This window comes from Girardinichthys multiradiatus, chromosome 3 (genome assembly GCF_021462225.1).
Source record: "Girardinichthys multiradiatus isolate DD_20200921_A chromosome 3, DD_fGirMul_XY1, whole genome shotgun sequence".
Taxonomy (NCBI): domain Eukaryota; kingdom Metazoa; phylum Chordata; class Actinopteri; order Cyprinodontiformes; family Goodeidae; genus Girardinichthys; species Girardinichthys multiradiatus.
In genome coordinates this window covers 27,166,397-27,180,138 of record NC_061796.1, presented here as the reverse complement: position 1 = coordinate 27,180,138, position 13,742 = coordinate 27,166,397, and the positions used below count along the sequence as shown (strand labels likewise).

Below are 13,742 nucleotides of genomic sequence, written 5' to 3'. Positions count from 1 at the left end.
CCCAGACTGTTGCATGCCCAGAGTGAAGCATGGGGGTGGAGAGGTGATGGTTTGGGCTGCCATATCATGGCATTCCCTTGGCCCAATACTTGTGCTAGATGGGCGCATCACTGCCAAGGACTACCGAACCATTCTTGAGGACCATGTGCATCCAATGGTTCAAACATTGTGTCCTGAATGCGGTGTCGTGTATCAGGATGACAATGCACCAATACACACAGCAAGACTGGTGAAAGATTGGTTTGATGAACATGAAAGTGAAGTTGAACATTTCCCATGGCCTGCACAGTCACCAGATCTAAATATTATTGAGCCACTTTGGGGTGTTTTGGAGGAGTGAGTCAGGAAACGTTTTCCTCCACCAGTATCACGTAGTGACCTGGCCACTATCCTGCAAGAAGAATGGCTTAAAATCCCTCTGACCACTGTGCAGGACTTGTATATGTCATTCCCAAGACGAATTGACGCTGTATTGGCCCTACACCATACTAATTCAGTTTCATTGTCCAACCCCTTTATATTGGCTGTTAAAGTTCAGGTTGGAGTCCACGGTAATTTCATTTAATGTTATTTATTTATTTACCCCTTTAAAAAACAGCCAACCAGGCAACCAAAGAGACTTCCAGATTAGGCTTTCTAAAAAATTACCTAAGTTTTCTGGGCCTGTGGAAAAAGAAGTATCTAATATATTTCAGGCGCAACACAAATGTCATGGATTTCATGTCATAAATAGTTTTATCTGAGATACATACACTACTTACAAAAGGTTTGGGATATTCGGTTTCAGTATGAACCTAAAGTCCACTATAACCATTACAGGTGAACTTAAAGTGACCTTCTTCAAACCTTTGAATGCACATGTCCAACTGTTTAGTGTTTCAGTACTTTTTGCACAACTACCTGTTATCTAACAAGGAGCTCAACAGCTAAAAAACAGGTGTTTGATCCATGAATCAATCAATACATTTCCTGGTTCAATCAGAAATGCTGCTCATTATGCTGTTCAGTTTGAAATCATGAGTGTAAGACAACAACTAACAATTGATCAACAGTACCTTGCCATTGTGAGGCTCCATGATGACTGATGACTGATGACTGGTTCATTGTTAACAGTGCCCTGCGAAACCAGATAATGAATGCTACTCAACTCCAGGTACATCAAATGGAGGGGAGAGGCACCCAAGTGTCACGTCAGATCAATCAAAACCACTTACATCAGCATGGTCTGCGTGCTAGATGACCTGCAAGGGTAATCACACAACTAGGCACAGACATCATCATCATCTTTCATTGGCCAAGGAGCATTTCTGCTGGACGTGGGACCCGTGGGCTTCAGTGCTGTTCTCTGATGAAAGTCTGTTTAAGTTGAGCAAAAACATGGAGGCCAACGATGTTGGAGACGTCAAGCGCACTATTTATCAGCCACTGTTGTCACCAGACGAACCTTTGTAGGTGGTGGGTGGTGTTTGGGTCAGGTATGTCTAGTCAATACAGAACTGTCCTACACTTTGTGAGTGGTACAGTGACAAGCCCATACTCTCTTAATAACCTCATTAATTCCAGTCATTGTGTTCCTGCATGAACAACACAGGCCTAATTTTACCTTCATGGCAGACAATGCTCCAGCTCATCGAGGTCACATTATTAGGGAACGGCTGCTGGAGACTGGGATACCTCAAATGCCGTGGCGTACACTTTCTCCAGACCTGAGTCCTATAGAAAACCTACGGGATCAGCTGAGACACCGTTTGGAGCAGGGGTATTCAAAGTCGGTCTTTGTGGTCTAGTGTCCTAGATGTTTTAGATGTTTCTCTGATTCAGCACACCTGATTGCCATTAATGGCCAATTACCAGTCTTTTGCTGAACTGCAATCACTTGAATTAGGTGTGCTGAAGTAGGGAATCATCTAAAACATGCAGCACACCGGCCCTTGAGGACTGACTTTGGACACCCCTGGTCTTAAGGCTCGTGACTCTGTACCCCAGAACCTCAATGACCTGAGTGCTGTCCTTCAAGAAGAGTGGGATTTAATGCCTCAGTAGACAATATGGCGCATAAGTTAAACAGCATGAGACATTGTTGTCAAGCTGTAGTTGATACTCAAGGGCACATGACATGCTCTTGAGACATTGAAATTTTTGTTTTGGTACAACCACCACAGTTGTTGGCTTTTGTTTCAATAAACTGGGATGAGGAAATCAATATTGCTTTTAATTAAATGCACTACTGGTATAATATTACTGCAGCATGAACTTTTGTTTTCCATAAATTTCACCTGAAAGCCAAATATCCCTAACCTTTTGTTAGTAGTGTCATTCAATAGGTTAAAATAATCTAGCTGTCCTAATGCTTCTGGGGGCTCAGGAGACGGCTCTTTAAATGTTTCTCATTTTAATAAATGAGAAGCATTTGCCTATTGTGAAACAGCAGTTTCTATATCACCTAGAAAAAGTTTTGGATTTAACCATACGAGCAAAGCATTTTGTGTCTTATAATATAAACTAAATGTTCCTGAAGCCCCTTTCTTGGGTATCATCTGATGTATGACATTATTTTTGATCCCGCATCCCTCTCTCCTCCTGTCTGTGTCTCTTCAGCCCTTGGAGCTGCTTTGGCACTCACTGGATGAGTGGTTGATGCTAATCTCTACAGAGCTGGAAAGAACAAGGAAAAACCCATCTTCCTCCTCTTCCAGCAGTGAGATAGCATCCCTTCTGCTCAAGCAGCGGGAGTCGGACCACTCTGGCACCACGCCAAAGCTCTCCTTGCTGGATCACCAGATTGTCATGGAAGCAGAGGCCTACGCTGATGGGGAGGATGTCATCTCCATGACAGCCAATCGTCTCAGTGCCGTTATTCAGGCCTTCTACATGTGCTGCTCGTGTCAGATGCCACAAGGGTCAGTGCTCAGCATCCTAGCTTCAACTGACAGAACACCAAACAGAGCAAAACGTATGGGAGAACCATCCAATCTCTCTCTGTCTCTCTCATATCTTAGCACTGCTCCCACCCTCCATTGTTTGAATCTGATATCCAAATGGTCTTTTTCAGTACATTAGCACCACCTTGTGTTAACAGCAACCCACAACAACAATGTGCCATTACATCGAAGTAAACTGTTTGATATAAATAATAAAATAATCACAATGATTGTTGTGGCTTTAAAGATACAGACATTGTTGTACTAAAATACTTGGCAAGCCTTTATATTAGGATGATTTCATCTGTTGTGCATTAAATCCAAATCTGCCTATGTGTGCACTCCTGTTCAAAGACATGTCCTCATTTTATAATAGTTGGCAACATGTCCTATGTCTTGATCCCATGTCATGTTCAGTTTTTCATGATATCAGTTTAATTCATTTCATCTTCCCCTCATTCCTCTCTTTGTTTATTCAGAATGACCTCCCCTCGCTTTATAGAGTTTGTCTGTAAGCATGACGAGGTGCTGAAATGTTTTGTAACCAGGTGAGTCTATATGTCCCTTGGCTATACATCAGCTTTCCATCACATCAGAGATGAAATATTGATCACACTGCTTATTTTGGTACTAATTTGTTGCCACCGTTGTCTCTTTTTTTCTCTCTGTGTCTCGTGTGTGTTTGTCTCACTGCTTTCTCTTTACAGGGATCCAAAGATAATCTTTAACCATTTCCATTTTCTGCTTGAGTGTCCAGAATTGATGTCACGATTTATGCACATTATTAAGAACCAGGTAGGAAATAAAGGCATATTTTTGCACCGAATACACTCCATCTATGTTGTTGGCTTAGTTTTTAAACTTGAACCTTTTCAGCTGTGGAGTAAAAATTCTTTCTGTCTTTGAATGGTGACTATAGGCATGGGTCGTCATGAGATTCTTATGTTAATACCTTAAGTACATTTTTTACAGTATGAACATAAAGATGAAAACAAAACTTATTCCATGACCTCATCACATTTTTATAAAACTGTATAGCAACAATTACTTCTGCTGCTCCTAAAAGAATATAACATTGGTTATTGTGGATACAGTGATGTTATCTCTAGATTTATTTGTTTTGATTTGGATACCTTGGCACACAGGGTGAGAGAACACAGGTGGGTCTGTTGAAAGTCACTGTTTAAAATCAGAGTATCTATTTTATGGATTCATGACATTAATTTACAAATCAGTTTATTTCAGCTGAATATCGAGGAAATCTAAGAACTGAGAATGTATGTACTTGTGTACTTATGCACATTTAAAATATTGATATTTGTATTTCCATTTATTTATATTGAAAAGAAAACAATATCTTCACTGAGAGCAAAGTGTACCAGAGTCAAATTCCTTGTCTGTGTGCACAAACGTGGCAATAAAGCTAAATCCAATTCTGATATCTTCCTTACAAGTATTGAGATAAAATTTAAAGTCAGTGTCACCTGAATGTTTAGGTCATTTAGCTGTTTTTAACAGATGTACACTGGTGAAATAGCTAGCCTGTTTAAATAAACTTGTTTATTTTGCAGATTATTCCTTTGTGCCAAAACTGGTCTTTAGAATGTAACACTGGAAAAAGTAACAAGCTGATATTATCTGTTTAATTTGTTGAACTACATGCTTGGGTAGCTAGCCTGCAGTCTGCTGCTTTAAAGACATGCATCCTTAGCTTCCCAACCGTACTAAGGAGCATTAACTCATAAGAATGATGGATGGTCCTCATTTACTTTCTGCACAATGACTTTGTAAAAATTGACTTGGTCTCTCATGTAAGCAAGAGAAATGTTTAAGTTTGACTGGAATGAGGGCAGAAATAGGTGGGGGAGAAAAAGCCCTGAGCAGAGTGTACGAAGAAAAACTATACTTTCTAAAAACTCTGATTACCTTGATACAGAAATGTGACCCATGCCATAGTGCAACATTAGTTGGAGCTCAGTTGGGGTAACAGTGGTCATCTGAATATTGAAAGGTTCTAAGGTTGATTTTAGCCTTCCTCCACCATCTGTCCGAGTTTCCTTAGATAAGACACTGAACCCCATGTTACCTATGAATCTGTGTGAATGTGTTTGTGTGTGAATGTGACTTGTAGAGAGAAGTGCACTGAATTGTCCATTTACCATTTTAAATGGGCAATTATTGTTCTGTAACTTTTGTGTTTGTTTTTTTACTTTAAAAGAAATTTTGAGCTACCAGGACTGAGACCACCCAGCACAGTTTTATAATCAGAGCCCATTGGATTGGTACACTGTCACACCTTTGATCTTGTATGTTTTCAGATTTACTATTTATCCTCCCCACTGAAAGTGTTTATGAAAGGTTTTCACTTGAGCAGTTTTTACAAGCAAAAACAAATTTAGGATGATCAGAAATCTGCTGATATCTGTATTTGGTTGCCCCTATTAGCATTTTAGACACAAGATGTCTCTACTTCATTTGTCTCCAAGCTCAGGCATCAAATGCACTTAGCTTATTCTTTACGTGACAATTTTGTTCCTGCTTCCTTAGAAACCTAATAGAAAGTGACTTGTCTTTTCTTCAGCATCATTTACTAACATTGTATCTATGGCAATAACACCTGTCTCACATTTAATTTAAATGGGTTTATAAATTTTAACTTCTGCTCTGAGTTGTGTGCTGTTCACTCACTCTTCAGTATTTATATTTGAGCTGCAGCATTTGTGCCTCGTTACCCATGGATTATAGCTCACTTGGGGGGTAGGCCCTTGTTTTAATTACAGACTTTAACCTGGTGAATTTGATTTCATCTCCTGATTTGTTTTCCAGTATGCTCTGCAGCCCTGAGGGAGAAGCCTTTGTGTTTTTTTTTCATGCTCATCCTTTAGTCTACCTCCAACACTTGAGGAACAAAGGCATATATTATGCAAATAGACTCAATCCTCATCTCTGTATTACAGATGAGTGTTTCAGCTCCAAAGCCTCCCTGAGCCACTAGTTGTGACTGAAATATCCACAGCCTGAAAGTTGACAGCACTGCGAAGTGGTAATTAGTTTGGAAAAGTACTGTGCAGTCTGAGTGAAGTCTTTGTTGTGCCCTCTAGCCTTTTAAGGATCGCTGTGAGTGGTTCTACGAGCACCTGCTGGCTGGCCAGCCAGACTCAGACATGGTCCATCGTCCTGTTAATGAGAGTGACATCCTTCTCATCCACAGAGGTATCCAGAATCCTCACAACACACTTCCATCAACTATACAAATGGTTTTTACATTTACAGTTAAATTGTTCCAAAGCTGACAGTTGACGAGTTTTTAATAGATCTCTGTCGTTACTAAATCACCAGCAATGATGTTGTTGTAATTATTATTTTGAGTATTTTATTTAATATTTAATTAAATAATAATTTGGTCTGTTAAGTGTTGTCTTGTAAATACCAAATAAATATGGCAGTGGGATTAGGACAATAGAGAAAAGAGTGAAACGAGCTCTGGCTATTGACCATCAGATCGTTGTCAATCGATGTTTGAAGTGTTATGCCTTCTTGCCTGTCTAAACTCGGCTGAGAGTTTTATGGATTGGGACCACCATGTTGAAACAAGGTGTTTTTATTCAGACTGAATGACGCCACGGGGAGTCCAGCTATGACTCCTCCTCTTCCTGGGTGGGTTGAGGTAGGTTAGTGTGATTAAAGTCCATGTAAAGTAGCAATAAATGTTTGGAGTTTTTCACACCACATTAATATGTGTTATTAATCACGTAGTCAATTTTGAATGATCAAAAACACAGCTAAACCTATAAAAGGTTTTGTCAAAGGTAATGAAAAAACATCAGATTTCTCCGCTCCGAAAAGCTGGGGGCGTGTCCACTGGAGGCGCTGAAACCACGTCCACGCACAAGAGCATTACCGCCTCCGTGTCCTGTACGAGGAGTCAATGTTCGTGAAGGCTGGCAGCACGTAGAATATTTAAAACATAAGCACACAAGGAAACTTACTCAATGTTGGATGTATAATCCTGCCTTCGGAGATGCCGGCGATGCCAATGTCAAGGGCTGCGACGTCGGCAACCGATTGTCCATAAATCCCAACTCTCCTGGTAGTTATTAAAACAATATGGAGAAAAGTGGGAACTGCAAAGGTGAGTGTTGGTGGTGATCCGATGTCGCCATAGTGGCTACTCTTTACAAAATCGATCCAGTTTGTTCTGGCGGTCATCTCTCGGAAACTTAAATAAAGTCACCAAGCTGCTACCCTGCACGCTGTGGCATCCAGGGAAGATGCATGAATGAAGCAAGTGAGCAGGAGAACCACTGAGGCTGCCTCACTTTGTTTTTATACCGCTGGAGCAGCAGAGGGGGCTGTGCTGAAGGCAGCCGCGTGTCCTGAAACACAGAAATCTTGTAACCCAAGTTGAATTCTATCTCCACAGTAAAATTCTCAATGGTTGGGAGATGTTGTGATTATGAATCTGAGAATATTATTTAATATTAATATTTTAATATTATATCAAATAATATTTCGGTCTGTTAAGGGTTGTCCTGTGAATACCAACCCAATAAGGCGATGGTATTAGGACAAAATAGAAAGGTGTGAGACGAGCTCTGACATTATTGAACAGCATAAACTCTGCACACACATGGAATGAATTCACACAATTTCTTAAAATACAAGAATTTATTAACAAAAATAAGTCAACTCAAAGTCAAACATATTTCAATCAACAAACTCTATACTATGCTAAAACAATCCAACTAAACTACCAAGCAGAATTAAAGAATAGGGAAGACTAATGGGCTATGTACAATATAAACAAGTTGATTAAAGATGATTGGAAACCATGATTGAAAGAGTGATGCAACATTACCATGCAATGTTTATGTTTGAGAACCAAGGATTATCTTGAAGAATCTGGAAATGAAGTTAAGTTAGTCTTGGAACCAACTTAGGCAATAATCAACGACATTTAGACAACTTCACAATGCAAGATCAGATAAAATATTTTAATGAAATAATATTTTAAAGAATGATCTGCTGAATAAAACCAACCTTCTGGATGACCAATTCTCAACGGTGTCTAATTAGCTGCCTTCATTTATTCAAATAATATTTGAAGAAATATTATTAAGGGGATATTTTGGAAACGAGCCAAATCTTTCTGGAGAAATGGGCTTAATGTTGTTTACTTAGTTAACAAATCTAGTAAATGATGTTCAGGGATTATTATTCACTAGCTTGAAAACTGACAACCTTTCTGTTAAATACTCCTTAGTAGCAAGCACGTGTTCTTACCGGTTAGCAGTTGAGCTAACAAAGAAGCGGATAGCTTAGCACCAGAAACATACACATACCTTTAAAATACCAGGGTTAATAAAGGGTTAAAATGCATAAGTGCGGACGGCGCGTTATGAGCAATGTTCTGTTTAAAATCACCCTTTAAATAAAGTTTATCTTAACCTTAAAACATACAAAGAACACAAACCGGCACGTGTGCTGCAGATAGCCTGCTAGCACTAAGATAGCCGAGTTTCACAAAAACAAAACTTCATAAAATTAAAAACCTTTAGATCATTTCATTCTAAATCTGTCTCTATTATTCTGCCCAAACATTTAACCTCATGAACCGTGGTGAAGAAACGTTGTCCAAGGGCGAAGTTTGAAGAAGGTATCCACAGTCAACAAGCGGTTAGCTCGGTAGCTTCACAGGAGGGTTGAAGGTGCGTTCGCTCTGAACAAAAGGGTTAGCTCCGGAGCTGTAGCTGGGCAGCCCGTCCTGTCCGCTGCAGTCTCTGCTGTCTTCCTTCCAGACTGGGAGACCCCGTCCTTGCAGGGGCTTCTCTCGAACACCGTTTGCATTTGCGGGGGCTCGGAGAGACAGTCAAGCAATGCTTGTACCTTAATTACCCCCGTTCATGAATGAAAATACCGGATACACAGACAGTATTTCATTCGTACTTATCTTTGCATATGATCGATGATCGTATGATACTCTTGGATCCAGTTTGAAGAGTTTGTCTTTTTGCCAGCAAAGACATCAGTGCGCTGGGCCTCCCCTGACCGGTCCCTCTCCAAGGCCGTGTGGAAAGAGAAAGACTTGTGGGAAGGTGGGGAGTTTTATGCGGGCAGTGGCATCATGGGAAGTCCTCTGTTACCCCCTTCCCCTTTCTGAAGTTGTGCTGAAAGTCTGTTAAATGCAATTTATTTTGAAAGTTCCAGAAAAGTATGTACCGGAGTATAATGTTGAAATCCATGGCTGTGGGTCCCAACAGGAGACATTTATATGTTTAGAACAATACATTTATGACATTTATAATGTGTTTAGAAGAAAATGGCAGAATTCCCTTTGCACAGTCTTTAAAGATGCAGAGAGGTTTATACCGACCTTTGATTGTGTAAAGTTCATCCATGTTTAATCCATGGCTGGGGGCCCAACAGTGGTTCCACTGGAATTATCAAGTGCAGGTACATAAAACAGATTCATGCTATACAACTATAGCTGGTGAGAAAGTCTTTCTATAAGCCATTTTAAACTGACTAAGGGGCTGATCTTCAAAGATTCAAAATAAGGAGCACTAAATTGCTTGTGCAAAAAAAAAAATTGCACTTGCAGTAAATGGGTGTGCTGCGCACAATCTTTAAAGTGTATGTGCAATGGATAACAGGTGCAAATTTTTAAATAAAGAAATTGCGTGCTACTGGCTGGCTGCTACGGAACAAGAGAAAAGCAAACGATGCGCTGCATCATTATGAATGATCCAGTGCCTGATTTTTACTTTCTGTTCTGTTCCGTTCTGCTCTTGCTTTTCTAGACTGTTAGTTTGTTAACCTTTCTCGTCACTGTTCACAGCAGCAGGTTTGTCATCACAGCCTAAGCCCTGATGAGATTTTTCCCCTCTCTGTTCGTTTGAGTTCATTGGAGCGCCTCTGAGTGTGTAAATGCGCATGCAGAAGGCTGAGTTTGAAGTTGTTCTGTGAGCAGATGTAAATGCGCATGCAGAAGGCTGAGTTTGAAGTTGTTCTGTGAGCAGATGCGACTGTGGCTCAGTAGGAAGAGTAGTTGTCTTGCAATCAGAAGGTTGTGGGTTCAATTCCAGCTTCCTCCTGCCATGTGCCCTGGGCAAGGCACTTAACCTCAAGTTGCCTACCGATCTGTGTATTGGTGTATGAATGTGTGAGCGTTAGTGAGTGCGATTGGGTGAATGTGGCTCTAGTGTAAAGCGCTTTGAGCAGTCTGTATGACTGGAAAAGCGCCATATAAGTTCAGTCCATTTACCATTTATGTTTGTGGACTGGACTGACCCAGTGAGGCAAAGACTACATCCCGCTTCCCCTTTAATCAGAATGATGGAGTACAGGCCATTGCACAGAAGGGCAGAGCTGTTTCCAAAGTGATGCGCCCTCCGCTATTGGGATGTTGCTGCGCACAAAGGGCAGCTGCTCAGTGCTTTGTCTGAGCTGACAACACCACAGGAAAGCACACAGCTTGTTAACTGTGTTGCTCAACTTGACTTGCAACAGTTTCAGCTTCGAAATTGGCCAGTCAATATTAACAATAAACTAGAAAATTTCAGAAGAAATTTAGACGGGGCCTGCCTCTTGGTGCGTTTTGCTCCGACGAGAGCCAAACTGTGGCCGAGTTAAGCTTATGCCTCCTTGCATTGCCATGGTAAGCCCTATAAATATATCCAGTTTAGATGTGAATAATAATAGGTGACTCTTTGCAATATCACTGGGAACAGTGAAGCAAGCCCATTCACTCCTATCCCTCTACTGCTATGGCAAGCCCCAACTAAGGAATGTTGAGGCTTATCTTTTGAAAGGATAAAGTAGACCAATTTCCATCACTGAGTCCCAGCAGTAGTGTTAAGACCAATGCTGCAATTATCGCTGTATGAAATACAAATACTTTTATTTTTTAAAGTATGTCTAGGTGTTATTTTGAATGTCCTGCATGGTTGTCCTTTCAGGTCTGGATTAGTTCGATTAGTTATATAGAACCTGCTTGCTATTTTAAAACCATTGTCTATGCTATTGTCAGTTTAAAAAAGTACTAGTAACTCTGGAAGACTGAGGCTTTTATTTTGAAATTTTCAGTAAGCCTTATTTTCAGAGGCCAACACTGGGTGAGCTCCAACATTAGTGTGAAGCCCAGTCCTGAAATGATCTATTGTTTAAAATGCAAAGGTTTTTATGTTGTAGAGCATGTTTTGTCTTATTTTGAAAGTCCAGCATGGTTGTCCCTTCAGGTCTGGGTTAGTTCCATTAGTTAAATAGAACCTGCTTGCTATTTAAAAATTATTTTCTATGCACTTGTCAGCTCACAAAATCCATAGTAACTATCGAAGGTTAAGGCTTTTATTTTGAAAGTTTCAGAAGGCCTTATTTCAAATGTCCACCATAGTCAAATTTCCAACACTGGGTGAGATCCAACATTAGTGTGAAGCCCAGTGCTGCAATCATCTATTGTTTAAAATGTAAAGGCTTTTATTGTGCAGAGCCTGTTTTGTCTTATTTTGAAAAATCTAGCTTGGTTGTCCTTTCAGGTCTGGGTTACTTCCATTAGTTATATAGAACCTGCTTGCTATTTAAAAATCATTATGTATGCCATTATAAGCCTAAAAACAATGCAAAGTCCTCAGAAAGATAGTAATCCATGTATGTGGGTGTGTGTGTGTGTGTGTGTGTGTGTGTCAAAGTCCTCAGAAAGATAGTAATCCATGTATGTGTGTGTGGGTGTGTGTGAATGTGAGACACAGAGAGGCAGGAATGAATCAGCCAATCAGCAAAGAGTGTCAGTGTAACTTGACACCTGCTGTTTCTGAGCGCAGCACCTCAGTCTGTGAGCCTGAACAAGCCCCCTAACAAAGTCTAATATCTCGGAAACTGTACATGGTATTTGAATATTTTTTAAACTGTGGGCGACAGCTATCACTCGTCCCCAATCATGGAGATTTTCATAGCTCTATGTCATTCACAGTATAAAATAGGAGGATGGAAAGAAATGGTTTGACTCATGGTTTACTGGTCAAGCTCTCATTGAAATACATGGGAGAAAGCCTACACAGTTCATCTGACTCTTGGCGATCGAGGGGGGTTTGACAGAAAACCGTGAGACCTAGAACAATTTTAAAGATATTGTGTGAAAGCAGAGGCCCGGCCCTACAAACTGACCGAAAATGGTGACTTGAGAGCGAAATTTGTGGCCGTGACGGCGAGTTTAAAATAATTTTTCCTGAAAAAAATCCTCTGTTTCTACACTAGTTAACTGCCATCTCCACTCTAGGGGTGGGATTTTCTGGCAAACTTTGTGTCGCTTGGAGTCTAACTGTAGAGAAACCGTAGCAGTTATCAACAAACAGTTTTCACTTCTGAAAAGCCGGCGGATTTCTCTACAAACTTTAATAATCAATGTCAGATCTCAGGTTAAATATACTGACAAGTTTGCTTGTTGGAATATGTTTATTTTATGTTTATTTTACTGGTTGCTATTTGTGTTTAATTTAATTTAATTTATTTGGAACTGGAATTTTAATTTAATGTTTACCAAACACTTTTTTGTATGGTATTTGGATATTTGTTCGTTTGTTATAAGCATTTCTGAAATTGATTTATTTACCGAAATCATTGTCTGAAATAAAAAAAAAATAAAAAAAATAAAATAAAATAAATAAATAAAAAGTTAAACTCTGTTTCTAGGTGAAAGTATGGCGATACAGCAAAGCCTCAAAAACAGTGAATTTTGAGGATTTCTTCCTCCCCTGACTCCATTCATTCCTATGGGATTTTGGGGGGGTGGTTTTTCGTTAATTACGTCGCCATGGTAACTCCAAACGCCAAGAAAAGTAATAGCACTCCTCCCGGGACCGAGCCGGACGTTTTGATATATATATTGTGGGGGTGCGCGCTGCGGTTCGGGCAGCATTAAAGTGGATAGGTTTTGACCAGGTGAATAACAATAGGTGCCTGCATGCTTTGCATTGCAGGCCCCAAAAAGACCAATATGTCTGTGAATTAATTTATGAAAGGTTTGAGTTTTCGGACACTCTCCGTGTTCTTTTTATTAAGAGTATGTGTTTGAAGAGTTATGTGGTTATCATAATATCCTGAATGAATATATAGTCTGTGGTAAGGGTTGACAATATGTATGTTAATTTTAAAAACATAACGTCACAAAACTGTGCTGCAAAGAATTTAGATGTAACATTTATGTACATCAAAATCAATTATTTTCCACTGATTTTACTGAATCCATTTTGTTTGTTTTGCCAATATTTTAATGATATATGTCTTTCATTGTTTTGTTTTTTTGTGACACAAAATCATTTTTCACAGTATAAACCCTCCCCTGGCAAATGTTCACATTCAAAAAAACATAATCAAATTGATCCAACTCCAATTACTCTGCAATGACACAATGTTACTGTCAATAACGCAGTTTTTGTTTTGTGACAAGGTTAAAGCATACACTCGTTTTCATCACATGGAATAGGCTGCCTAAAAATGGTGATTTTTCACCTGCTGAAAAGTGATATTAGCATCCAGTTTGCAAAGGAAGGATTGAATCTGCCTTATATTGTCTTTATTTATTTCCTATTATATTATCAACTTCAGAGGACAGTTGGTCCTTTGTATGATGTGCGATTACAGTTAAACAGGCTGTGTGCTTCTATGGCGGATGATCAATTATGTGCGCACCTCTGCATGATCAGTTTTGTGCTTCAGCGGCAGATGATTTCACCAACACTGATGGTGCGCTGGAATGATCCAAGCGCAAGAAAAAAAGTGTTGTAATGAGTTGTATCATAGGAGATATGTTATGGCTTCTGTTTG

At 39.8% G+C, this 13,742-nt stretch overlaps 1 protein-coding gene across 1 annotated transcript in view; it reads left to right on the top strand.

Moving 5' to 3' along the window:
* Positions 1-13,742, top strand: part of hace1 (HECT domain and ankyrin repeat containing E3 ubiquitin protein ligase 1) — a 93,114-nt gene that overhangs the window by 26,041 nt on the left and 53,331 nt on the right. Inside the window, exons 12-15 of the mRNA XM_047361806.1 lie at positions 2,599-2,900; positions 3,401-3,469; positions 3,629-3,716; positions 6,023-6,134. Of these exons, the coding sequence (XP_047217762.1) occupies positions 2,599-2,900; positions 3,401-3,469; positions 3,629-3,716; positions 6,023-6,134 (571 nt within the window). The remainder of the gene's footprint in view (positions 1-2,598; positions 2,901-3,400; positions 3,470-3,628; positions 3,717-6,022; positions 6,135-13,742) is intronic.